The sequence below is a fragment of the Balaenoptera acutorostrata genome, chromosome 5 (genome assembly GCF_949987535.1).
Source record: "Balaenoptera acutorostrata chromosome 5, mBalAcu1.1, whole genome shotgun sequence".
Taxonomy (NCBI): domain Eukaryota; kingdom Metazoa; phylum Chordata; class Mammalia; order Artiodactyla; family Balaenopteridae; genus Balaenoptera; species Balaenoptera acutorostrata.
The window spans coordinates 44176292-44202481 of record NC_080068.1 but is presented as its reverse complement, the minus strand read 5'-3'; the positions used below and the strand labels follow the sequence as shown (position 1 = coordinate 44202481).

At 46.0% G+C, this 26190-nt stretch overlaps 2 protein-coding genes across 3 annotated transcripts in view; one reads left to right on the top strand and one right to left on the bottom strand.

Moving 5' to 3' along the window:
• Positions 1-9892, bottom strand: part of LOC130708202 (NUT family member 2G-like) — a gene marked incomplete at its 5' end in the record, with an annotated part of 111424 nt that extends 101532 nt beyond the window's left edge. The window contains one exon of the mRNA XM_057546303.1: positions 9585-9892. Coding sequence (XP_057402286.1) covers positions 9585-9892 — 308 coding nt within the window. The remainder of the gene's footprint in view (positions 1-9584) is intronic.
• On the top strand, positions 7646-24735 carry LOC103020145 (V-type proton ATPase subunit B, brain isoform-like). 2 transcript variants are annotated; one of them, XR_009008302.1, is made up of 6 exons: positions 10783-10844; positions 10988-11346; positions 12285-12468; positions 21563-21667; positions 22512-22641; positions 24588-24735. XR_009008302.1 is itself a non-coding variant. In XM_057546339.1 (5 exons), the coding sequence occupies exons 3-5, from the start codon at positions 21605-21607 to the stop codon at positions 24725-24727; spliced, it is 333 nt and encodes a 110-aa protein (XP_057402322.1). In that variant the 5' UTR covers positions 7646-7706; positions 12285-12468; positions 21563-21604; the 3' UTR covers positions 24728-24735. The 2 variants fall into 2 exon arrangements, 1 of the variants encoding a protein (XP_057402322.1); XM_057546339.1 differs by lacking the exons at positions 10783-10844; positions 10988-11346 and adding an exon at positions 7646-7706.
• The last annotated feature ends 1455 nt before the right edge of the window (positions 24736-26190 follow it).

Sequence of the window (26190 nt, the reverse complement as noted above, 5' to 3'; positions counted from 1 at the left end):
TATGTGGGCATTATTCACACTTGCTAATAAATACCTTCTTTTGCTTATAGAGACTCTAGGGCAAAACAAATGCTTTCAGGGACACTCCAGTGACTCACAGGCTGAGAATAGAGACGATCTTCATTGTAACCATCTGCAAAAGCTTCTTATGAATGTATTTATTAGAGGAGGGAACCGACAAACTACTCCAGGAAAGTTACATTTTAGAAATTCATTTCTAATTTCATGCATAGAACTTTTAAAGAAGTAAGAGTATTTTCCACTTCTACTCATGCCAAGAGAACGTTAAATTGGATGCACTACTTGGGGAAAATCACAGCTGTTCCTCTGAGTTATAAAAGGTAGGAGGGTAGAGACCAGGTCTCTGTTTTTTTACACAGTGCCTGGCTCAAGACCATAGGAAATTAATTGCCTGCTTGATAAATGTTTTTTGACGATGAGGTGGAGGATGCTTTGGGAGATGGCCTTGCTCATTCAGGTCACAGGCTGCATTTACAGTCATTGTCTCTTTAGGGAACCGAGCTAAAACCAATACAGCCAAATTGCGAGGGCATGATGGTATTCATACAACAGACAGTGATATAGGAAGAAAACAAATTTAAACCTGAGTTCTAAACTCTATTCTTGTACCTCTTCATTTCCAAGTCCACTGGTATTTGATTTTTTATTTTTTTTCCATTTTAAGGGCAGGGCTTCCCTGGTAGCGCAATGGTTGGGAAGCCGCCTGCCAATGCAGGAGACACGGGTTCGAGCCCTGGTCCAGGAGGATCCCACATGCCGCAGAGCAACCAAGCCCGTGCGCCACAACTACGGAGGCTCGCGCGCCTAGAGCCCGTGCTCCGCAACAAAAGAAGCCACCGAAGTGAGAAGCCCACGCACCGCAATGAAGAGTAGCCCTGGCTCGCCACAACTAGAGAAAGCCCGCGTGCAGCAGCGAAAACCCAACGCAGCCAAAAATGAATAAATTTATTTTTTTTAAAAAAAGAGTACCTGCTGGGTGAGATTAAGTGGACTTTTTTTTTTTTTAAGTGGACTTTTAAATGCCCTTTTAAGTAAAATTTGAGGCAAGAATACAGAAATCTGACTGTGACGTCATCACTGACGTTCTGCGTCACCTGAACAATGAAGAAAATGACCAGCCAATAAAACCATTCATCAGTCTGAGGAAAGTGTGTCACCATGGAAAACCTTGGTAAAGAACACATTCTAAGTCACTCACTGTCCATCTTCTTCTTTTTAAATCCATTCTCCCACAAGGCATTTAACACTTCCCTGTGCCCAGAGCAACCTTCCCCAGCCCCGTCTCACCCCATAAAAACCCAGAGGAGCGATAGAGAATTCGGCAAGCTCCCCACTGAGGTCAGGGTGACTCCCAGGTGGACTCGGGTGCAGAGGGGCATGCAGGTTCCTGGGGCACTGAGAAAGGCTTCTCGCTCCCCAGTCCTTTCCCCAAATCACATGGAAAGTTCTCTTACAGGGGCAAAAACATCTTTAAAGAAACAACATGAAAACTTTCCTTAGAAAGGAAGGCCACACAAAGATTAAACTCATTCACTCGTCTCCTCCTGCATCCATTCCCCAGCACAGTGTGTGTTGAGCAGAGGCCATTGCCAGGCTCTGGGGAGGCAGATGTGCTACGGGAGAGCGCAGAGCCTCACGGAAAAGGCCGACGTTTACACCTCGCTGAAATGACAGCAGGACTGGAGACAAGCGGAGCGGGTAGGGAGTAGAGGGGAAGAGCGAGCTAAAATAGGAAATCAGAGCCTTTCCAGGGAATGGAGGGGACACCAAAGAGGGAAGGTCATGAGAGGGAGTAAAGGCAGGCCCGGGAGCAGAGGTGTGGGCTGTCCCAGCAGCCATGCCCTCTGCTCCCTTCCCCCAGAGCCTGGGTTGTGTTTGGCTCTTAACCCCCGCCTCATGTGGCATGTGGCTCAGTGGCTAACACTGATTAGCCTGAATCCCTTGCCAGTGATGGTTTAACAAGGGACTTGGGACACAATCCTGCAAGTGAGACTTGAGGAGACATCAGCTGTGAGATGACCAGGAGAGAGTTTCTCTCTGATGAGACTTCAGGAAGGGGCAGCCTCTCTCTTCTTCTGTAGGACACTGTTGTAACTCCTGGAACTCTGGCAGCCATCTTGTAACCACAAGGAAAACTAAATCCCACAAGGCCATCATGGCAGAAGTGAAACCTGCACTTTGATGTTATTACTGAGTCATCCCACAAGTGCCCTACCTTAGGATTACCTACCAGTGAAATTAGAAATTGTCCTTATCTTTTAAGCCATCCTAAGTTGAGTTTTGTGCTACTTGCAGCCAAAAGCATCCTTTGTGGAAGGTGGCCCTTTCCTGAGGCCCCCTCGCCTTTACCCGTTCATCTGGTAAATGAACTGTTAACTGTTTTACCAGTTAAACAGACATGCTGAATTCCCAAGGGCCATGCACAGAGACTTCCTGTTATTTTTCTCCAGCTCTACTCATGAACATAAAATTAATTTTCTAGCCCATGAATTAAACATCACTGCTGCCGGCTGAAAGATTTTAGCAACAGCCTTTTGTTGGCAAGAGAAGCAGGATCGGGACATGTGCTAAAATAAGCTACAAAGAGGCAGGAGGGGAGGAGGGGAGGCAAAGGGGAGGAGGCCATTAAACGGAAAAAGAAAGAGTTGCCAAATCCCACCCATGTGCAGCTTCTCTGACCCGTCGGCCTGTGGCCTGACTTGAGGGAGTGATTCTCTAAGTTCACTGCAGATGGGTCACCTGGAGACCTTATCAGTGCAGGTAGTGATTCAATAGGTCCAGGGTGGGGTCTGAGAGTCTTTCTTTTTAACAAGCTCCCAGGTGATGTTGCTGGACCACAGCCTGCAGGGACCCACAGAGCCCTCCGTAATAAGCTGCAGAAATGGGAAGCAGGACATTGAGGAGGGTAGTGAGAACCAGCTGTTTAAGCTCAGGTTCAAGGGAGGAAGTGAGGTGAGAAGAACTCCCCTACACACCTGTACCTCTGAGAAACAGAGGAAAGAGGAACACAGGAGGAGGAGAGAGCCCTGGGTCTGGTATGCCTGTGCTATTATACCCTTGGGGCATTTTAGTAATTTAGGCCTGGGACAATACCCCTGAATCTGTGAGATCAAAGGCCCAGCTGAGACATTATTTCTAGGTCTCCCTCAGCTCTGCCCAGCCTGAGAGAGGTGCCCGGCCCCACTGCACACCTGCTCCAAGGCGTCTGCCTCAGGGTCTTTCCCGAAAATCTTCAGACTCACTCATCCCGCTGCCATGTGTCTGGTCTAGAAGTTATACACCAAGAGAGGCTGGTGTGTGTGATGGGTGAGAGGAGGTGAGAGGCAGGTAGAGGCTGAAGGGCAGCCCCTCCGAAAGCCTGATCTCCTCCTAGTCTTCCTGGTCCTGTTGGATCTTCCTGCCCTGGATCTGGGCCCTGATCACCTTCAGCCTCGCTGAACCACCAGGTCCTTGACTGGCTCTCCCCTCTCCCCTCGGGAGCTCTGTAGCCTGTGGCTACAGTGCCATCTCACCCAAACCCCTTGGCCAGCCAGCCTCGGGCCTCCTGGAGGCTCAGTCCAGCCACCTCCTCCCCCGGGAAGCCTCCCCAACTCCCCCAGGCTGGCACCTGCAGCTAATGCTGCCTTGGCGGTTCTCACTGGTGCACCCGTCTGTCTCGCCAACTGGCCTTAAGTGCCGTGAAGTCAGGGATGGTGTCGGTGCCTGGCAAGTAATGGGTGAGTAATAAGCATAACTGAATATGGATAAGGGAATTAAATAATGGTTCTCAGCCCCGCTGTGCATCAGAAACACCTTAATGCCTTTTTCAAAAAAGCCAGGACCTCACTCCTAGAGATTCCAGTGCAGTAGGTCCGGGGGCGGGGCAGTGCGCCCAGGCTTCTGAATATTTTAAAAGATCCCCAAGTGATTCTGATATCTTTGGACAATAGTTGAAAAGGAAAAGAATGAATGAATTAGTGGACAAGTGAATATGTGACTGCACGTGCAACTGTGAGGCTTTCTCTCGTGGCCGTTCACACTCAGAGTGAACAAACGGCAGACACTGATGAGGGAGGATAGCGGGTCCCTGCTGGGGTGGCCACCAATCCATTGCCAGGGAAAACAAACTCAGAAAACCAACTGCTTTACCCCTGACCAGGGCTTTCTGACAACCAGGGGGCAGCCGGAACAAGTCCCAGCCACCAAAGGGGGAGCTAAAGGAAGGGAAGGCGCGAAGGGAAGCACCGAGGGCCAAGTGCCTCACTCTCGTTCCTTTCACTCCAGCTGCCACATGCTGCTGGTTGTACCGCTCTTCTCACTGTGCAGCTGGGGACGCTGAGGCTACGGGGGGGGGGGGGGGGTGAGCAACCTGCCCAAGGCTATAGCTGGGGGGTGGGCCTTGAACCCAGATCCTCTGACTCTCACGTCCACACTCTTAACCCCAGGGTGGCACTTCCACAGAAGCAGGACATGTCACAGCAGAGGGATGGCGAGACCGCACACCAGAGACTACAGAATGTCAAAATAAATGCTCGACAAGAATAATGCCAACCAAAGACGATGTTGCCTTTTATAAAAATTCAGAGAAACCACCATGACGGTGTCACCCTTTTGTAAATCTCTCAGTGACTTTTCCAAGCAATTATTATGATGTTATACAATACACAAATCAGGACAAGATGAGAACTAAATGTTACACGAGGTCAGGATAATCTATTTGGATTTAAAGGCTATGCCTTATATTTGAGCCACGAGAACTCCAAGTCCCAGACAAACAGACACGGAAGCCCTGCGGCTTCTCTGACGCCTGGCCCACGGTGGGGTTGGTAGGAACAGAGGGCACTGCATGTCTATCCTCTGGCACCAGTTTGACATTTGCCCTGATTCTTAAAACAACTTTCAGCTCAGTATTACCATCCCTATTTCAGAGACCAGGAAACCGAGGCTCACACACCAGAAAGGGGCCTGCCAGAAGTTGAACTAAGTGGCAATGCTGGGATTCCCGCTCTGCTTTCCACTCTGCAGAGCGACTTCACATTTCAGGATGAGAGTGCAGTTGGCAGTGACCTTGACCAGTGTTAGAAAAAAACCGAGTTAATAATGTTAACCTCAACCTATATTTATACTTGTTGGGACTATTAAGCCAGCAAAAGCACACCATTCTCTCGGGTTTCGCTGCATTCCACCCAGCCTGGGGTAGGGCTCTTAGTGCTTGCCTGGTTATTAAAAATGCAAGAGTTGCAACAATGGGCTGGGAATTACAAGATTTAAAAGGAAGATTCATTTATGTTTTTCAGTTTTTTAGTAGTTTGAGCATTAAAGATTTTTAAAAAAAAAAGATAATTCAAGGAGACAAAAACGGGGAAAAAAGTCAAAACTGACACCCTAAGACATTTAGGAGAAATGATTTGGCCCTGTTTTTACAGCAATTTAACTGGCTCTGCTCAAAAAGCCCCAAAGAAAACACTAAAGACCAGGTGAGTTATCAGCTGAACAAAAAGATTCTTCTTTACAAAATAATGGCCTTCTGGAGGAAAATAGGAGCAAGAGAGGAGGAAAGAGAAGGGAATGGGGGAGGGAGGAGGGACAGGGGGATCTGTGTTCATTTCTCTTTGGAGACTTTGAGAAAGAACCCTTGTTTCCCAAGCCAAAGCAATCTTTTCTATGCAAGAGAGGCAACGAAGCCATGTTGTGTGCCAGCTTTGTAGAATTGATTGTGCTGCAAGAGGGCCTTTTTTCCTTCTACTAAAGAAAAAAAACCAGCATCAGGACCAATAATAATAAGAGCAGCTAACAATTACTGGACATCAGCCAAGGTCCAGGCACTGTGCTAAGTAGTTTACACCTATTATCGAATTTAATTCTCACAGCCTCATGAGCAAGAAGTAGTGATATACCCATTTTACAGGTGAGAAAGCTGAGGTCTGGAGATGTTCATTTGCCTAAGGCCATGCAGCTGGTAAGTAAGTAGGAGAGCAGGGATTCACATTCTCAGTTGTTTCTCTTCTGAGCTGTGCTCACCCTAGCAAACCCGGAGGTAAAACAGAAGTCCATGGCCACGCATTCTTGGAGCGCCTCAACAATGTTAGGGATTTGGTGGAAAAAGAAGCCCAACAAACACATCAGGACCATCGAAGGTGTGGATTCAGGTTACCCAAGGTCTGACAGAAGACAGCTCATCTTTGGGCAACTCTCCGAATTGGACAGAATTTGACTGATGGACCAGTACCTTCCAAACCCCAGCCTCTCCTGACCCTCCCTCCTGCTAGACCGCCTCATCAATTCCTGCCACCGCTCACATTCCTCGCCATAGGCTGGGTGCCAGCAACCTGAAGGGCACCAGAGAATCCTGTCTCTACCTTAGCAATGGTCACATTTGCCCTGGGGCAAGACGGAAGGTAGCAAGGCATGTTACTGTTTTGCATGCCTGATACTGTCACTGAAATTGTCATGATGTCACCAAGGCATATTTAGGGGACTCGGATGACATTTCAAGGGAAACCAGAAAAGTCCCTCATGTTTTTGGAAACCAGGGGCCAGAACGCCTGGAGACAGGGCAAAGCTGCTGGGAAGAGGCGCCAGGACTCTGACCTCGACACCACAGCTGCAGCTCCTCACTCCCCTATTCCACTCGTCTTGGGATTCAGGGCATGAACAAACTGCCCCTTTGGCCAAAAACCCTCAAAGCAGGCACTTTTGTGAGCTCAAGGCTTCAGGTGAAGATTTTTCCTCCAGCTGGAGGTCGTGTTCTGTGCTCAAAAGTCATAAACTCATCCCTCAAGACCTGCAGGCACCAAGAGCAATCCGTTCTGACAGCCTGCCCACTCAGAAAACTGCAAAGGATAAGAAGAGAAAACAACTTGCTCTGGGCCCAAGGAGAGTCATAAAAAGGTGGGGAGTGAGGCAGTGGAGGAGGTCTGGACTGAACAACTTGATGGGATCTTTCATGGATGACATTTTACTGCCACGCAAATTACTCGTCGCACAACTGAACACCTAAAACATCCTCTGCTGGGTGCTCTGCATGGATGCCTCCTGTTTCCAGGGCAACCATACCTGGGGTGGAGGGTGGCAAGCAATAATAGATGGGCTAGTTAAGCCTACTGCCTTGACAACTCAGGTCCCTGCAGTGGACAAACAGCCCACTGGTGCGTGAACTCAGTCCTAACACTAGACAGAGCCAGTGGGAGAGATGATGAAACGGGCATCCAGTGGGGAGAAATTTGAAGCTCACAGCACCAGGGCTTTCAATGAAAATAACCCTGATCAACAGTCTCCCTATAGATTCTAGCCATCAGCACACTGATCTTAGCTCTCTCTCTCCCTCACTTCTTCTCTCACAAGCTATCCATCAGATAACATTCACTTACTCGGAATGTTTCTAAGTCACAAGTTTGAATCTGAAACTACAATATCCACCACTGTCGGCTCTTTTTCTGTTTGTTTGGGTTTTTTTGGTGGGGGGGGGGAGCAATGAAACCCAGGTAGGGAGTGAATCAAGATTCAGGGAATGGAACTGATGAAAAGTAGCTAAGGCAATAGACTATGCAGGAAGGCACAAGGATGGGCTTGGCAACATCACCCACAAAGGGGAACCCAGAGTCCTGCAGTGTGTTGACTTCTCCGGGGAAGCTGGAGGAGTTTGAGGCCGAGGACGGTGTCTTCTGGCCGAGGTCTTTCAGAAGAAAGATTCTGTCTCCACCACGGTGAGTGGCCTGGAAAGGGCAGAGGTGACTGGCAAACCTGGAGAGGGGGCCTTGTCCTTGTGGCTCCTGGTGGGATGCCAGAACCAGCGGGTGGGTGGCAGTAAGGGATGGAGCCTGTGGGTCTGTGGAGCTCCAGGCATGTAAGACAATATTTTAAGTGCTCACTTCTCCCTGAGCTCTCTGACACTGCTGCTATTAAAGCTAAGCCCCAATCCCCTGGAGGCAGGTGAGCTCTGCAGTCCAAAGGCACAGTCCTGCCCCTGCAGGGAGAAGGAGTGGGGTGGAGAGGGAGCAGCTCCCTGGAGGATCCAGGGCAATAAGGGTTTTGGTTGGCAGGTGGGGGGAGTGTGTCCATGAAGCAATGACTGAGCATCTCACGATCTAGTCATCTGGAAGTAAAGGAAGAAGGAAGACAGGGAGAATGAAACCAACACATAACAGTAAAGAAGATGGTGGAAAGGACACTGAATTGAGGAGGTGTACTGAGCAGGGGAGGGCTGAGCAGGGAGGTTACCCAAAGCTTAGGCGGCTCTGGGAGGCTTCACAGATCCCCACAGACGCCCCGCCCCTCTCATCATTCCTCAGCTCTGCTCAGCCACACTCCCCTAAGAGGCCCCCATCTTCTGGAAGAGTTTGCTTCCGAGAGCAGGGACTGCAGAGTTTCAGGGGAAGATTTGGAAACGAGTGGCCCCATTATGAACCCAGGCGTTTGGAGCTGGCACTATGCTAAATAAGACGCCTTGCAGAAAGAGATTTTCTTATTTTCTTCCTTCCTCTTCCCCTCTGGGAATAAAAGTAGGTTGTGTTTCGCCTGCCCCCGTTCCTTGGCGATCTCGGAGAGGAGAGCTGAAAGGGCTTCTTGGATCATCTCGTCCAATTCTCAGCCCAGGATATCAAGGCCAGCGCCTTTTGTCCCGGCTAACGTGGCCACTGCAGGGACTGAGGCCAAAACCAGTTGCTGGGGCAGGGGGTGTTGGAAGTGGTTCTGAGGTCAGCCACTGGAGTCACGTAGGGCAGGCACGCGGCCCCCGGGCCCCGGGAGGTGGGGGGCATTGAGGGGGGGCTCCTGGGCTCCCTCCCATGCCGGCAGGGTTGCGGGTGCTAGGAAAGAGGGTGGCGAGAGGGAGAGCTACAGGTGCGGTGACAGACAGGCACTGGTCAGAAGGGATAGGTCCCTGAAAGGGATCTGCTCGGTCACGGTCTAAGCTTTTCGCAGGGGGCAGAGCGCTCTCACCGCGGGGTTGGTGTGCTCGCCGAGAAACTTCTGGGACCGTAGAAGTGCAACTGGGCACAAGAGATCACGGAGGGGGCAGGGATGGGGGCCTTGCAGGGGCAGGAAGGGAACTGGTGTCTTCCATCTCCTGCACGAACATCAAGACTGATCCGGTGCCGGGTCTCTCCACCCCCGCTGCAACTCCCTTTCTTGTCCTTAACTCGGCCCCAAGGTCCGTGGCCCACAGAGGAGACTGAGAAGCCGAAGGGCGGCAGAAAGGAGCGCCCCTGGGACCCGCCTGGGCGACACAATCATCCCATCGGTCTCCCCGCCCTGGAACCCGGGTTCAGCCGGTGCGCCTCTGCGCACAGCGGTGGCGCCGAACGGCCCCGACTCCGTCCAGGCGCCGCCAAAGGCGCCTAGTCAAGCAGACAGCGGGGGAGGCAGAAGTTGAAAATACCAGCACAGAAATACCTGCCTGTCCCAAAGGCCGGACGACTGCAGGCCGGGGGGGCCGGGGCGCGTGGTGGGGAGGCGAGCGGAGAGCGGAGGGGGGGCTCCGCACCGCCCGAAGCCAGCGGCGACCCGCGCCTCCGCGCGCCCCCGCGCGCCCCGGCGCCGCCTCGCCTCGGTGTCCGGGGCGCAGGGGGGCCGGCGGGACTTACCCCAGAGCAGAGTGAGCGGCTGGGCTTTGGGGATGAGCGCCAGGGAGTACACGGCCCCCAAGTGGAGCAGGCTCATCAGGAAGACGTTCCTCCAGGCGATGTCCTGCCGCCGGCCGCCGCCGCCGCCCTCCGAGCCCTCGACCCCGAAGCCCACACGGATTTCCTCCTTGGCGGTGCGGAAGGGGACCTTCCCCTCGTCGGCGGCCGAGCCTGGCATGGCTGGGGAGAGGCGGGCGCTCGTGGCAGCGGCAGCAAGCAGGCGAGCAGCCGGCGCGGAGCTCTCTGGTGGGGGCGACGGCTTCTGCCTTTTAGGCGGGGATTTCCGCACCTCCCGTCCCCGCCTTCCCGGGGCTTCTCTGCTTCCTTCTCTCTTCTTCTGGTGTTCAGCGTGGCTGAAGAATGCAAATCTTGGCGCCCGGCATCTCTTGCTAGCGAGTCGCCCCTACCGCTGCCGGGGCTGAACTCTGCGGCGAGGAACCGGAGGCGAGCGTCAGGGGCTGGGGGGGACGCAGGGGGGTGGGCGGAGGGGGTGTGGAAAAAGCCGAGAAAGCGGCGGGGGAGGGAGCGCTCCGAGGGAGGGAGCTGGGAAGAAAGACCCGCATAGCTACAGCCAATCAGCATCGCCTGTGGGGCTCTTAAAGAGAAAGGCGCCCCCTGCGCCTCCGCTGCCCGGGCTCCCCGGGGCCGGACGGGGCAGCCTGCTCGGCAGGCAGCGGGCAGCCTCCGCCCGCGGGTGGGTGAGCGGTGGTTCCCGGGTCAGGGAGCCTGCAGAGGGGCTCACAGCACTTCTGCAGCTGTTGTTGTCTGTTTCTCCGGTTCCCAGAAATACCCTTCCCTTTTGAAAAGACTTCTTTTTGCTTTGAAGCTACGGGCTGGAGGACTTAAAATACTTGCCCCAGGTGGGAACACAAGCTAAGGCCAGATCTGAGTTGAGAATCACAAGTCCCTGTGTCTCCCGGTTCCTATGGCTCCTTGGGCCTGGGGCGGGGGGTGGGGGGGGGGGGGCGGGGGTTGCAGGCAGCCGCTCAAATCTTTTTTTTTTTTTTTTTAGAAAACCCCTTTATTGGAGTATAGTTGCTTTACAATGTGGTGTGTCAGTTGCTGCTGTATAACAAAGTGAATCAGCTATATGTATACATATATCCCCATATCCCCTCCCTCTTGCGTCTCCCTCCCACCCTCCCTATCCCACCCCTCTAGGTGGTCACAAAGCCCCGAGCCGCTCAACTCCTTATTGGACAGCTTGCAGCCAGACACACAGTAGGTGCTCAAATAATGCCTATAAGTGATGAATAAATGGTTTGGGGGCTGGTTAGTATACAGTAGTGCGCCGGCCCATCGGCCACGCAGCTGTTTGTGGCAAATTCTCCGCTAACCAGTGCGTTTCTGGACTGTCTCCTAAGCCTCGAAGTCAGCATTGTTGAGATGGAGCTTTAGAAAAACATCACCCAGAACGTTCCAAGGAAACTTAACCTCAGAAGAATCGTGTCTGCTCATTCCTCCTCTCCCAACGTGGATAATTTAGAGCTCTCCAGAGGGAGCCCTGATCGCACCGAAGTGCAGAGGAGGGCGAGCTGGCCGTGTCCCAAGCAGCTGTGGCTGCACCTGCGGCGGATAGCAGAAGGACAGGGGCCAGGAATGGAAGCTAGGGGCTCTGGATTCTACTTCTAGTTCACTGGGACCCAACTCCGTCCTCTGGGGACAAATTTCCTTACCAGGAACTAAGCTTTGTTCTTCTTTCCAGCTTGCAAAGTCTATAAATGTGAGTTTGAAAGGATACCATTATGTTGACAAAGAAAGCTGATTTTTGGATCAACTTGTTAGGAATCCTTTCCAGCGTTACAAGAGAGGGAAAAACATTACCAAGGATTGACTACATGAAAGGGCCATACATGAGCATCTCATTGTTAGTAGACCAGAATCAGTCCAATCAGCCAGAAAAAACAATACCTAATTTAAAACTGAAGCAACGTATGTGGCTTGTGGAATGGTGGCCACTGAGCCAGTGTTATGGTGTTGCTTCAGTTGGAGCTGAAATTATAGAATGAAGGGACACTTGCCCGGCGACCAGATAAAGGCCGGCCCTGTCATTAGACCAGTGAGACAACAGAACATGAGACTTGAGGGCATAAACTTCATCAGCCTGCTCAGCCTTGGCTTTATAACGAACCACTTTTTCTTCTCATGCCCCCTCTGCTCCCCACAGCCACCAGACCCACATCTTCCCTGTGGTTCTCTATTCAGACTGTCCTTTCTCTAGGGGTGGAGTAGTTGCTCTGTCAAAAGCCTCTCTCTGGATTATTGTAATGACTCACCACACCCTCACTCTAACCATTCAGTCATTTGTTGGGCAGGCTGTGTGTACCAGTCCTGCTATGTGCCAGCACTGGTGCACACAGGGGATACGAAGACGAATAAGGTGTGGTCCATGCCCTAAAGGAGCTCCTCATCTAGGAGGGAAGACAGATCAAACAAGTGTTACCTCTTGGCTATGAACTGGGAAGGGTAGGAAGGTCCAGTCCGTTATCAGAAAAAAAAAAAAAAAAAAAATTCTTGTTAGGCATCAAGTGTACATACAAAGAGTTCAGGGGAGGCAGCAAAACAGTTCTTTATGTGGCCCCAGAGTACCTTGTCTGTTACATAAGCTACTTTATCTTGGCTCTATCTGAAATGAGTATCTTCCTCTCTTCCTGCCAACAGGTCAGACTGGGTGTGGCCAATCATTTCAGTTGGTTGGACTCATGATAGAGAAGGGGATGTTTTCATCTGTTGGAGGTGGGAGGACGTGCTCTTCAGGCCTTTCAGATGCTGCTTACAGAAGGATGGCTGAAGGACATTAGCCCCTCCAGATCTAGCCTCAGAGTGACACCTCTACACATACAAGGTATACTCTTGAGTATCCCCTGTGGCATATTATGCCGTCAGGGCTACTGTCTCTTTTCTCCATCTTACTAAAGACCCTAGTATATTTTCTTAGCTTCTGGTCAAGAGCCTAGAAGTGGATGGGTGTTCATCTCACTCATGGGACAGTAACCCTTATCCTGTCAAACAAAGAATTACCAAAAATGTGATAAGACGCTACTAGAGGTATGTGCAGGAATTAAGTGGGGCCATGAAGAAAGGAGTAGTTAATTCACACTAGAGGGGAGGAGGCAGGTGATATCTGGGTAAAGGTTTTTTTTTTCTTTCTTTTTTTTGGAACTTGATTTTTAAAAATTTTTAATTGTGGTAAAATACACATAACAATGACCATGTTGATCATTTTTAAGTGTTCACTTCAATAGTGTTAAATATATTCACATGGATATGTAACCAATCTCCAGAACTTTTTCACCCTGCAAAGCTGAAAATCTATACACATCAAACAACTCTCCATTTCTCTGTCTCCCTACTCCCTGGCATCCGCCATGTTGTACTTACTGTTTCTATGCGTTTGACTACTCTGGATATCTCATAATATAGTATTTGCATTTTTGTGACTGCTTTACATCACTTAGCATAATGCCTTCAAGTTTCATCTATATTGTAGCATGCGTCAGAATTTCCTTCCTTTTTTTTTTTTTTAAATAATTATTTAATTATTTATTTATTTATTTTTGGCTGTGTTGGGTCTTCGTTTCTGTGCGAGGGCTTTCTCCAGTTGCGGCGAGCCGGGGCCACTCTTCATCGTGGTGCGCGAGCCTCTCAGTATCGCGGCCTCTCTTGCTGCGGAGTACAGGCTCCAGACGTGCAGGCTCAGTAGTTGTGGCTCACGGGCCCAGCTGCTCCGCGGCATGTGGGATCCTCCCAGACCAGGGCTGGAAGCCGTGTCCCCTGCATCGGCAGGCAGACTCTCCACCACTGCGCCACCAGGGAAGCCCAGACAATTTTAATAAACCATAAAAATGGTTAAGTTGGTGCTGGGTTGGAAAGAGTGGCTTCTGTGTTCTTTAAGCTTTTCTGTACTATTTGAATTTTCTAGCCAAGTGTGCCTATGTCTATTATTTATTTTTCATGTCACCAGGGATTTTCTGACTAGTGAGACCCCAGACTACATTTTTTTTCTTGTTATTTTCTATCAAAAAACAATGCAATACATACCATTTTTAAAAAGGAAACAAAGAAGAATTTCTAACCATGCATCAATAAAAAACAAAAGAGCACAAACATACATATACATTTTAACATATTGAGCAGATCAATATGTTAAAATATATAAATGTTTGCATAGTGACCTGAAATAAATAGATTATTTAGTCATAGACCTTTTCATATGCATTCTATAGTAAGTCTTCTGAGAGATGAACTTTAATCTTTCCATCCAGAACTGTGGAGTATCTGAGATTTTGCCCTATTTGCAACAAGTTAAGCTGCCGTTTTCCATGGATGCAGGTAGAAGACAGAAGACTTATGGGTCAGAAACAAAGGACTCTATTACTTACTTGGTTACTCATAAACCACTGCAGCCAGCATGGGCATCCGAATATTTGCCTTGGTTCTCCTTGACCCTGAGGCACACAGGGCCTGTGTGGACAGGCCCAGATGGATGCCTGCACGCACAGCGGGTTGTAAGACAAGAGTTCAGCGAACCAGAATCTTTTGGGAGGTGAGCATGCTTGCCCTTACCTCTGGAAGAAGACATTATCTTACAAGGCTGTTTTCTATCTAAACATCCTTGGAAAGATAGCTGAGAATAAAGGGCTGTCGGTGCTTCTGTTTGTAAGATGTGCAGAAATGTGAGAAACCCATGGAGAATTGTCTTACCTCTGCTCTGACTAACACACAGCCTTTTACTTTTCTTATGAAATGGCAATTATATGTTGCAAAGGACTTATTTCACATTTACTTAAACTTAGTTTTCAAATGTATATTTCTTTGTCCTATTCTAAGATTAACTTCTCTTGTGGAAGAGTTAATTTTGAAATTACAGTGTGAACCGTATGACCCTAATCATTTTGGTTTAACAGTATTGCTAACTCAAATTTAAAATGCTGAGAAAAAAGCATCTCTATTTTGTCACTAAAACTACCAAAACAGCTTTAAATACACAATTAGTTTAAAAACAGCTGTTTGATCTTGACATATTTTTTTTAAAGAGCTTTTTGATGTGGACATTTTTAAAGTCCTTATTGAACTTGTCACAATATTGCTTCTGTTTTATGTTTTGCTTTTCTGGCCCTGAGGCATGTGGGATCTTAGCTCCCTGACCAGGGATTGAACCTGCACCCCCTTCATTGGAAGGCAAAGTCTTAATCACTGGACCACCGGGGAAGTCCCGATCTTGACATGTTTTTAAACATATTTGGCTAAATCCTATTTAAGTTAACACTTCCTCTGAAATCGGAATTGTGACAAACACTGTAAGAGAGCTACTATTTTTTGCATAAATGAGAGCAAAATCTTGTGGTAGTAAGTATGTTTCCCTTACAAACATAGTGTAGGATAAATCTAAATATTCTGATTTGAGAAGAAAATTTTGAATGGAGGAATTTTTCATTCCACTGTTGCAGGATTGTCTACTTTTCCCTAATATTAAAATGGACAGTTAGCCTCTTGAAAGAGGTTAAAAATCCATACGGAATGTCTCAGAAGGGTTTAGTTGTTCAGTGGCTTTCACTCTTCCTCACAAATTATTTGAAAATGGAATTTTTGTTCAAGATGTCTACCATTCGCGTGAAATTTATTTTCCAGTTTTATTGAGACGTAATTGACACATGACATGGTGTAAGTTTAAAGTGTACAACCTAATGATCTGATGTATGTATATATTGTGAAATGATTACCACAGTGAGTTTAGTTAACAAACATCACTTCACATTGTTACACATTCTTTTTCTTGTGATGACACGTGTGAAGTTTGATGCTTACCTGGCTCTCTTCTTTTGGACTTTGGCAAATCTAAGAATTAATCCTACCACACATAGCCTATACTAGTCTACCCAAATCTAACAGTTAGTAAAGACATTAACACATTTATCTGTTTGTATGTTTTATTGAGCACAAGATAATCATCTCATTCTCAGAAGCAATGAAATCACCGAAAGAGCCAAATCTTGAGAAAGCCTCGTAGAGTTGCCCTGTTACTAGATAAAGCGCTTGGAATACATAAGTATGTTGTGTCACACGTCTTCCTGTGACCTGTGATTGTTACTTGAAAGTGTGGAAATGCAGAACAGATCTCCTGTTATTATGAAAGGCCCATCTGTGACAGGTGGAAAGGAGGATGCTATCTTAAGAGCTTGTTCTGTGCAGTTCTCATGGAGGTGACTTGTGTCCTATAGGGAATGTCTCCAGGCTGCATTCCACTCTGGGTTCTTTGCCTCTGGCAGTTCTCCGTGATCACTCCTGTATTGGGGTCCCTCACGCCACTCCCAGGCTCCATGATTCACTGGAAGGACTCATAGGAATCAGCCTAGCGTTATATTCACAGCTGTGATTTACTACAGCAGAAGGACACAAAGTACAGTCAACAAAGGAAAAGGCAAGTGGACCAAAGTCTGGAGGAAACCAGAGGCAAGCTCCCTCGAGTCCTCTGCCGGTGGAACCACACAGGACACGCTTCAGTCCTCCAGCCGTGAGGACAACATGTGGGAAATGTTGCCAACCAGGGGAGCTTAGCCTCAGCCTAGGAGCCCAGGCTTTTATGGGGGATGGTCATGTAGGCACCCTCTCCCTGGTACATATCAAAATCCCAGATTCCAGAAGGAAAGCAAGTGTTCAGCACCACCCACATTGTTTGCATAAACATCTTAGGCAGCAGTGAGCCACTCTTCTCAGTTCTGGGAGTGGTGAAAGCCCTCCCAAAATTCAGGTGCCTAGACACCAGCAAGCCTTTCTCAGGATGGTGACTCAGGCCTGCGATGTTATCACTGTTCTCTCTTTTGGTTCTGATTTTTTTTCTTCCTTTCCTTCAGTCTTTCTTACCTTCAATCTTATATTCTATTATTTTAATAAGATGATCTGATTTAACACCCTTAGTTTCTTACATGAAAATACCAGCATGGTCCTGTGCTAAGGTGGACAGAACACACCAAGTCCTTCTGAAGCTCTGGAGGCTCTGCTCCTGAGGAGGGCACGACCAAGGCCCTTCATTCATTACCTAAGCAATGGTCATTCCCTAGTAAGGCGCTTAATCTGTCACATTTCAAAAATAAGTGATGCCACATTTCAAAACTAAGGACTCAGGGTGATTTCCCTGAGTCCTTAAGAGTGATGACTCATAGAGGACACCTCTGAACTGGCCCTCTCTATAGGAAAAAACAAGGAGCCTGTGCTAGAAAGAATGGAAAGGCCTAGAAATGACCAGTTGGCCCTGAAAATTGAGTCAGTGAACAAGTGTCTGTTAGGCACGGACGGTGTGGAATGTGGTTAAGGATGGTCTGAGTTAGCTAGGAGGTACCATCGTGGTCCTTCTCAGACACAAACTCTTCCGGGAATTCAACTGGCAGACACAATTAAACTTGAAAACTTCCTGAATTTCAACAATGCCACCGAGTGCCTTCTGCTTGCCAGAACTAGACTGGTCAGTGATGGTTTGAGGAGGAACTTAAACTCCTTTGGAAATAAGGCCGACTTAGAGAGTGGTAGCCAACATGGCACCCACCCAGCGTACAAACCTTGTGAGACCCTGAGGGTCGTGAGTATAACGAATTGTGGCTGAGCCGGAAGGGACGCACCGATCCAAGTCACTCAGCAAGGCCACCACAGGCCAATCCAGAAGCTAAGAGTATTATTTTCCTTGGGCTGCAGTAACAAAATGCCACATTCAGACGGTTAAACAACAGAAATTTATTTTCTCACAGTTCTGGTAGCTAGAAGTCCCAGATCGAGGTGTTGGCAGGGTTGGTTTCTTCTGAGGCCTCTCTCCCTGGCTGACAAATGACTGTCTTCTTGCTGTGTCCTCACATGGTCTTTCCTCCGTGTGCACACTTCCCTGGTGCTTCTCTGTGTCCAGATTTCCTCTTCTAGTAAGGACACCAGTCAGATTGGATTAGGACCCACCCTAATGGCCTCCTTTTACCTTAATCACCTCTTTAAAGACCCTTTCTCCAAATACAGTCACATTCTGAGGTACTGGGGGTTAGGGCTTCAACAGAACAGTAGGTTAAAGGAATTCCCTACCATTTGAAGTAGTTGAATGTTGAACTAAACACATATTGGTATCACTTTAAGTCAATGGAACTTCTTAATGAGAAATTTTCCTAAATTTTGTACAAATGACCCAATTTGCATATTACTATTTTCAACATATACAGGAGGCCACTGGGTTAGTGCTATTCTCCCAGTAGTCCTGAAACAGTCTAGACTCACAGTTAAACACTTTAATTCCTTTAATTTCATTAATTTATTTAATTCCTTGAAGCTGCTAATAGAATATGCCCACTACCCAGCACTCCTTTGAGGCATTCCTTAATAACACTAACCATACTTCATTTTCTTCTTTTGTGTTACTCTTGAAGTTTAGAAGCCAATTCATTTGTCAGAACTAAATTTGTGCCATGTATCAAATAACATACTTTTATTTGCAGTGTTCTAGTATTGTTTTCAACAGCCATATATTGATTTTGAGACAGGCTGGGACCTGGGACCCTTTGCTGGGACCTGGGGCCCTTTGCTGCAGTGTTGCAGTGCTTGCACCTCGACACACCTCTCCTCAAGCAACAAAATAACAAAGAAACTGTATGGTACTAAAAATAACGACGTGCAGGCCCAGTTGGGGCAAATTCTGGACAAAAGATACAAAGAGACCAAAAAACCCAACTGCCACTTCTGAAGATCCCAGAGCAAAAGCAGGGTACTGCACGTGCCCCCTGCACACACCACCACCTAAGCGGTGGGCAAACCACTTAAGCCACCCTTCTGGCCCGACCCCTGGACACACCCCTGCCCTCATGCCATATAACAGGGGTCCCCAACCCCCAGGCCGCAGCCTGGTAGGAATCAGGCTGCACAGCAGGAGGTGAGTGGCAGGGGAGCGAGTAAAGCTTCATCTCCTGCTCCCCATCGCTCACATTACTGCCTGAAACATCCCCCCACCCCACCCCGTGCCGGTCCGTGGAAAAATGGTCTTCCATGAAACCGGTCCCTGGTGCCAAAAAGGTTTGGGGACCACTGCCATCTAAGCAGCAAGCTCGCCCCCGCTTAGGGAGCACGCAAGCAAAGGAACCTGTTGTTTGTTCTCGCTCCCCCCTGCTGCAGCAGGGGCCCCAATAAAGCCTTGCCTGAATTTCTTGTCTGGCCTTTGATCAATTTTGATTGTTTAAGGACGCCAAGAACCCTGGTCGGTAACAATTTCAAAATACGGTCTTGATGTCATTGGAAGTAATTTTCTTCTGACTTTTTCTCTGTTTTCAACATCTTTGCCAGCAAAAGATATGTTCCCAGATGTCTTCTAAAATGTTTTCTTCCTGATCATTTAGAAAGATTGGGAAAGAAAGAGTATTGAGAAACTTGAGCTGTACTTTTGCTACACAGGAAGGGTGAGCTGTGTTCCATCCTAGATTAATAATATTTCAAGCAGGAGGGAAAAAAAAAAAGTAAAAGCCTATAACTTTAGCAATGTGTTTGAAAAATACTTGATTTCAACAATGTTTCTATCATGCTTACGTTGCAGCTGCCTAAACAATACAGATAACAGAAGCATGTCAATTAAAAGCAGCATTTAGGACCCAGTTTCACAGATCTGCATTGGCCCTGGGTTTCGGATTATTTCAGGGCCAGGCGCTGTGAGTTCCTGTGTGGTGTAGTTGTGCTCAGCCATGGGGCGGGTGGGTTCTCTCTTGCTGTAGGAGAAGGTGGTGGGAAACACGGAGATGGTTATCTCTTTCTGCTTTTGACTCTCCTGACTTGCTTCCACCAAGAAGCCATAAACCCAAACTGGAAATACGGATTAAGTGCATACTTTTTCCAACACATTGACCACAACTTGAGATTTTCATGGCGGAATATATTACATAAATGTCTGGAAAGCAAATATTTTAAGTGCACTTTAGGTAGATGTTTGCTTACTTTAATCAAGCAGAAGGAGAGATGATTCTTTTACCTTCTGGAACGTGTTGAGGTAAACTTATCTACAGAAGGGAAAACTTTAGAGTTCACCTGGTACAAAGCACCCGCATCCGGATAAACTAAGGTTGTTACCGAGTCCAAGCTTGCTGTGCTTGCCACACGACAGGCCAATAAATCAGAGATGACGCATTGAGGGAAAGAATACGACTTTATTCGGAAAGCCAGCAGACCGAGAAGACGGCAGATTAAAGTCTCAAAATAACCATCTTATCGGGGTTTGGATGCTAGTTTCTTTTATAGCACAGAGATGGGGAGGCGATGAGGAGGTAAAGTAAAAGGGCCATAAGTTTTGCGAATATCCCCTGGAATGGCCAGCCTCAGGGAGGGGATGTATTAATTTCTTTTTAATTGCAGCCATCCACAGGTGGACAGAGTCCGTATGTTTCCCTGAACAAAGGCACTTTGGTTTAACATTCAGGCAGAGGAACAGGGTTCCCCCGAGGCAGGCCATTATGTACAGAAAGTATCCTTTTAGTGAACAAAAGCAGCGGAAGGCAAAGGTTAAAGTCAAAGAAACAGATCCAACGTGTAGTCAGATTGGGTTCTTCCCTGTAACAAGGTCTCAAAGGGTGAGTGACTCCCTCCAGGTCACATATAATGATAATATATATAATAATAAAAATTATTCTGGTAGAGAAAAGAATGCAGAACTCTAGCCACTCTAACTCCTTAGTTAAAAAATGAGATTTATTTGCAGGATAAGAATGATGCGGCTATTAAAAATAATAATAGCAATAGCAAGTTTGAAAACTTTCACGTGGACCTATTCAGGTGCTTAATTGGCATTTAAGGCCTTCTAAGTATCTGTACTAGCCTCCTTCAGGTCAGCCTGTGTTGCTGGGAAACTGCTCTTCTCACTAGTCTCTGGACAAAACTCTGGGTCTCGTTTCCATTATTCCGTGGAGTGTTTTTAGATCCCACCCGTTGTTAAACACACACACTTTTGTTATTAATACAAGAACAGATTTTTCAGAGTTTTTTCTTTGTCTTTTATTGTTAAAATTTTTTTAATTGAGGTATAATTGACGTAACATTACATCGGTCGCAGGTGTATAATGTCATGATTTGATGTTTGTATATGTTGCAGAATGATCACCACAGTAAGTCCACTTAACATCCACCACCTCACATAGTTACAAGACTTTTTTTCTTGTGATGAGAATTTTGAAGAGCCACTCTTCTAGCTACCTTTAAATATGCAATACAGTATTATTAACGTACATAGTCACCATGCTGTGAAAGTTCCATCCCCATGACTTACTCATTTTATAACTGGAAGTTTGTACCTTTTAACCTCCCTCACCCGTTTGCTCACTCATCCCCTGCCTCAGGCAGCCACCAGTCTGTTCTCTATCTGTGAGCTTGACATTTTTTTGTTTGTTTTTTAAGGTCCCATATATGTGAGATGATATGGTATTTATCTTTTTCTGTCTGGCTTATTTCACTTAGCATAGTGCCCTAAAGGTCCATCCATGATGTTGCAAACAGCAAGATTTCATTCTTTTTTATGACTGAATAATCAAAAACAGATTTTTTATTGGTTCTTTAGTAGATGCCAGCTTCTGATATCAGCTTTTAGGTGAAATTATTGTTAATCTTTTTATGTGTGATTTTATGAGCCAGAGTTCAGAAGACCATTTGGATTTGCTACTGTAGGCAGATGTTGAAAATTCCATTTTTTAATAGAATCTTGTACTGTTTTGTAGATTTTACTTTTTGGATTTGATTCTCAAAAAGAAATCTTAACCTGTACAATGTTTCTTACTTCCTTTTTTACCAGGAAGAGATATTAGGAATCATCTAGGAAACAAATGTAGCAGTTTTATGCAATTTCAGCAATAAAAATGAGTTTCAAAATCCTCCTTTACTACCAGTAAAGCTTGAATTTTGTACTTAAATATAATATTTTCCCCCTTCCCCTTTTACCCAAGATTTACCCGCCTATTAATGTGCTGCCCTCGTTGTCTCGGTGAATGAAGTCTGCTACTGGAGAAGGTATGACCAGAAAGGATCACGCCGATGTATCTAACCAGCTGGTACGTATGTTTTCTCCAGGATTGTGTTCAAAGAAATGAATACTTTCTCAGTTCATGCTGCTGTCTTATACCTCTTGTCTTTCTTCCATATCACTTTTCTTCTCCCCCCATCAAAGTAGAATTTTAATATAGAATATATAATATAGAATACTGGAATACAGAAACATTTATTAGAGCCAAACAGTCTTTTTCATAAGGATAACTGCTCATGACAAAGATTAAAGATCACATGCTGGAAACCCACCTCTAATGCTGTATGAGGTAGTTTTTAAATTAAAAAGGCATAAGACGATTAAGTTTTTATTAGTAACCTTTATTACAGAGTATTTCTGAAAGACTATTCTAACTAATTTTTTGTTTAACATATTAGGCAATCACCAGAACGCTAAGGGATACAGCTGTGTATATTCTATGAAATCCTTGGTTTCTATGGTCCTGAGATTGTATACCAAGCATAATTAAAGAAAAATACATTTGACCTTAAAGTAGAAATGATAAATAAACCTACTGATAACCCAGATATTTTTTTTGGAATAGAATTTAGAGATGGATTTCTCCTATTGTGTAAGTTGTGATTTTTAAATGCTCTACAAAATGGAAGCTCATTGATATATCGAGGGAGTGTATTTTTTGTAGAGTGTTAGTAATGTCTATGTATTGCATGCCTGAAGACTCCTTCCTTAGTGAGACTGCTGTATAATAAAGTCTTTCCAGTACTTGCATATGTGAATTATGTTTGGAAATAATGTGAAATACTGTGAAGATAGCTACAGCAATACACTTATAATGCCCAGAGTACCGTTACCGTTTATAAAGGTTCATGTAAACCTTTTTTTCTCTTTAGGATGCATGCTATGCTATTGGTAAGGATGTGCAGGCCATGAAAGCCGTAGTTGGAGAAGAAGCCCTTACCTCAGATGATGTGCTTTACTTGGAATTTCTGCAGAAGTTTGAGAGGAACTTCATTGCTCAGGGTAAGATTACTATTTTCCTATGAATAGAAACAGCATCATATGTAGTTTTGAGGACATCTTTCCTAGTCTGAGAGAATTTACATTGGTCTCCATACAATTTTCCTTCTGATTAGAGAAGAGGTTCTTCCAGCCGCCTGCCATGTCTTCGTTCTTAGCCCTCTGGTTCCTTCCCCTCTACCTTCAATTTCTTTATCCATTTATTTAGCTCCTGTCTTATTTTTTATCTTCCTTACAACCGGCCTTCTGCTCTCCTACCTCCATTGCCACTTCTCCTCGCTCTTAACCTCTCTGCAATGCTCTCCTCTGGCTTTGGGGGTTTTGGACTTTCCCAGTCCATCCGTTTTCATCCTCCTGATTTCTTATCTTCCTGCTTCTTAATTGTTAATGTTCCCAAAGGCTTAATTACCTGTTCGTTCTGTGCTTTTTTTCCCCTATGCTGATGACTAACTTGCTGTGTAGGAGCCTTTACCCTCTTTCTGAAGCTCTAATCCCACATCTCCAGCTAGGAAGCCTGTGTTTATGCCACCATCCTCTCTGGCTCAGCGTGGTGAGAACCAAAGTCTTTTCCCAACTGACCACCTGCCTAGCAATTCCCTTTTCAATTCCTGTCTACCTCTGGCATGACCATTACCCTAGTTAGCCCAAGCTCAGGAATGGGGCATTCTTAAGCCTCTTCATTTATTCTCCAGTCATCAAATAGTTGCTAATTTGCATTGTTCTCCTTTGAAACATCTTATCCTGTTCTCTTTTCATTCCTATGAAAAAAACTTCGGCCAGTGTTTCTCAAAGTTGAATATGCTTTTGAATCTACCAGGGATCTTGTTGAAGTGCAGATTGTGATTCGGTAGGTGTGGGTGGGGCCAGAAAGCCTGTATTTTGACAAGTTCCTGGGCCATGTTGAAGCTGCTGATCTCTGACCACTCTTTGTGTCCCAAGACCTAGTCTAGACCTTTGTCCCATCATGCTTGGCCGTTAGTGCCAGCATCTTCACCAGTCTCCCTGACTCTCTATGTGCCATTGCCGGGGTAAATTTAGTATTAATTTTATTGATTGTCCTTCTGTTAAAAAGTCTATAATGGTTTTTATTACATAGCATGTGTAGGGCTTTCAAGCTGTTTTGTTTGCTCTCTTCCCTGCCACCCCTGCTAATGCTGGTAAACTCTATTTTTGACCTCAGTGATACTTACAAACGATGTGTTTATTTTGGAATAATGCATCAGCTGCACACTTAGGATTTGTGCACTTTTCTATTTGTATGATACATTTTTTAAGTACTATTAAAATCCCCAGAACATATGATTGTTGGGTTTACTAAAAAAAAAAAAAAAAAAAAAATTATGCAGAAGCTTAATATCTTAAAAAGATAAAAATTATTCTGGTAGAGAAAAGAATGCAGAACTCTAGCCACTCTAACTCCTTAGTTAAAAAATGAGCTTTATTTGCAGGATAAGAATGATGCTGCTATTAAAAATAATAATAGCAATAGCAAGTTTGAAAACTTTCACGTGGACCTATTCAGGTGCTTAATTGGCATTTAAGGCCTTCTAAGTATCTGTACTAGCCTCCTTCAGGTCAGCCTGTGTTGCTGGGAAACTGCTTTCCTCACTACTCTCTGGACAAAACTCTGGGTCTAGTTTCCATTATTCAGTGGGGTGTTTTTAGATCCCACCCGTTGTTAAACACACACACACACACGCACGCACGCACGCACGCGCCCAAGGTCTCACCTGCGGACTTTCTCCCTTTTCTCTGTTTCCCAGGGGTACTTACTGTCTAGACCCTCATTTCCACATTTGGTCACATCCAGTCCTGGGAGACCTGACTGCTTTGTGTCTCTTTTTTATACTTCATGCTCACAGTGCTAGACCCATAACAATAAATTTTGAAGAACGCTGATAAGTTGGAAGTACTTGGCCTTTATTCATCTAGTCTCAATTTTTTATAAGGTCCTTACGAAAACCGCACTGTCTATGAGACTTTGGACATTGGCTGGCAACTGCTCCGACTCTTCCCCAAAGAAATGCTGAAGAGAATCCCTCAGAGCACCTTGAGCGAACTCTACCCTCGAGAGTCTGCAAAGCATTAGCTGCTACTTCATCGCTGGCTAAATGCTCTTGTGAAATACTGGTTCTGTTTTCTTTATTCCTTTTGCACTCCCCCATCCCCACCTTTGTGTTGGAGTTTACTGTGTTGCCCTGTAATTAAAAACAAAGAATAGGTAACATATGGTGCCAGTGTTGCAATGTTTTAAACTGCTAACAGACTTTAAAGTATCCCCTGTTCAGAAAACCTGGACCTGCAATGCTGTGTTTAAAGTAGCTGAGGGTTGGAGGTGAGGTTTTCGTACTGATGTGTGTATTTGTACGTAGTGGTGTAGTTAGCTGCCTAGTGTCCTCATTATTTGGGTCTCTCAGACCTTCCCTGTCCACCCCCTCCAGAGTATCACTATCTGAAGTTCTGATGCTTTGATCTCCAAACTAGGGACAAGATAGGGTCTGAAAGACGCTTCCTCTCCGAGCCAAGACGCTTTCCTGAGCACTTGTTTTTCGATTTCGGTGTGCCTCTGGGTCTGCTCTAGGCAGACGGCTTTTCCTGTCCACCTGCTGTTTCCTGTTTAATGAATAGATTAGAAAAGGAGTTTCCTTTTCCTCTTTGGTGCGGATAAGTTTCAACTCCTGTGTCTTACCGTTCTCCCTCCCTCTGAGTAACACAGAATCTTGTCGCTTTTGCCCAACTGGCATTGATCTGATCGTAGTGAGATGCCCTGTCTTGATGATCCCTTACTGGGTTTCCATGCAGAGGAATCATAATGAAAATAATTAATAGAATTGTTGGTTGGAAAGAGTTGGGATACAATTTTTTAAGAAAGAAAAAACCCTATATCGGTTCTACATTCGGACATGCTAACAGTGGTTTTAAGTTTCTATAGTGTTGACCGGATGCTAGAGGCAAGGTGGAGAAGAGAAAGCTCTTCTGTGTATGGAATTGTTTTTATATATATAATCTATGGATATTTTAAACTCTGTTAGATAGCAGCCTTTGGAAAATCCCCTGTTTGGTCCTGCTTTCTGACCTATCTGCCTTTTCAGGGTAATCTTGTGGCACAAGTGATAGCATTTAAAAGCTGTAGTCTTTTAATTCCTCCTCCTTCCTGCTGCGAGCCCTGAGCTGTCTTCTATGCACTTCTGACTTGTCTACTGTTTGGTCTCTCTGTGTTCTTTGTTACTTGGGTGCAATAGCAACTTCTCTGTGCATTCCATCTTTCTTTCAAGTTGTGTAAAGTTCTTCACTTTTTTTCTCTGAGGGTGTAGGGGGTGGGGGGAGTCAGCATGATTATATTTTAATGTAGAAAATGTGACCTGGATATAAAATGAAGACAAATATTAAATTAAATGGAAGTTACCTAAAGTGACTCTGTATCTTCTAATCAGAAAAGCAATAGCAACAAGCAAATATATAATAATGCACCTCTCTTTGATTGACAGTTTTGAACATCATAACCAGTATTGTGAACCAGCCCCTTGATTCACAATAATATGAACCATGTTC

Excerpts from the sequence above, each read along its gene's own strand:
- LOC103020145 (XM_057546339.1), top strand. The coding sequence starts at position 21,605 with ATGAAGTCTGCTACTGGAGAAGGTATGACCAGAAAGGATCACGCCGAT. Across the intron at positions 21,668-22,511 it reads CCGATGTATCTAACCAGCTG|GATGCATGCTATGCTATTGG; the intron begins GTACGTATGTTT and ends TTTTCTCTTTAG. Across the intron at positions 22,642-24,587 it reads GAGGAACTTCATTGCTCAGG|GTCCTTACGAAAACCGCACT; the intron begins GTAAGATTACTA and ends ATTTTTTATAAG.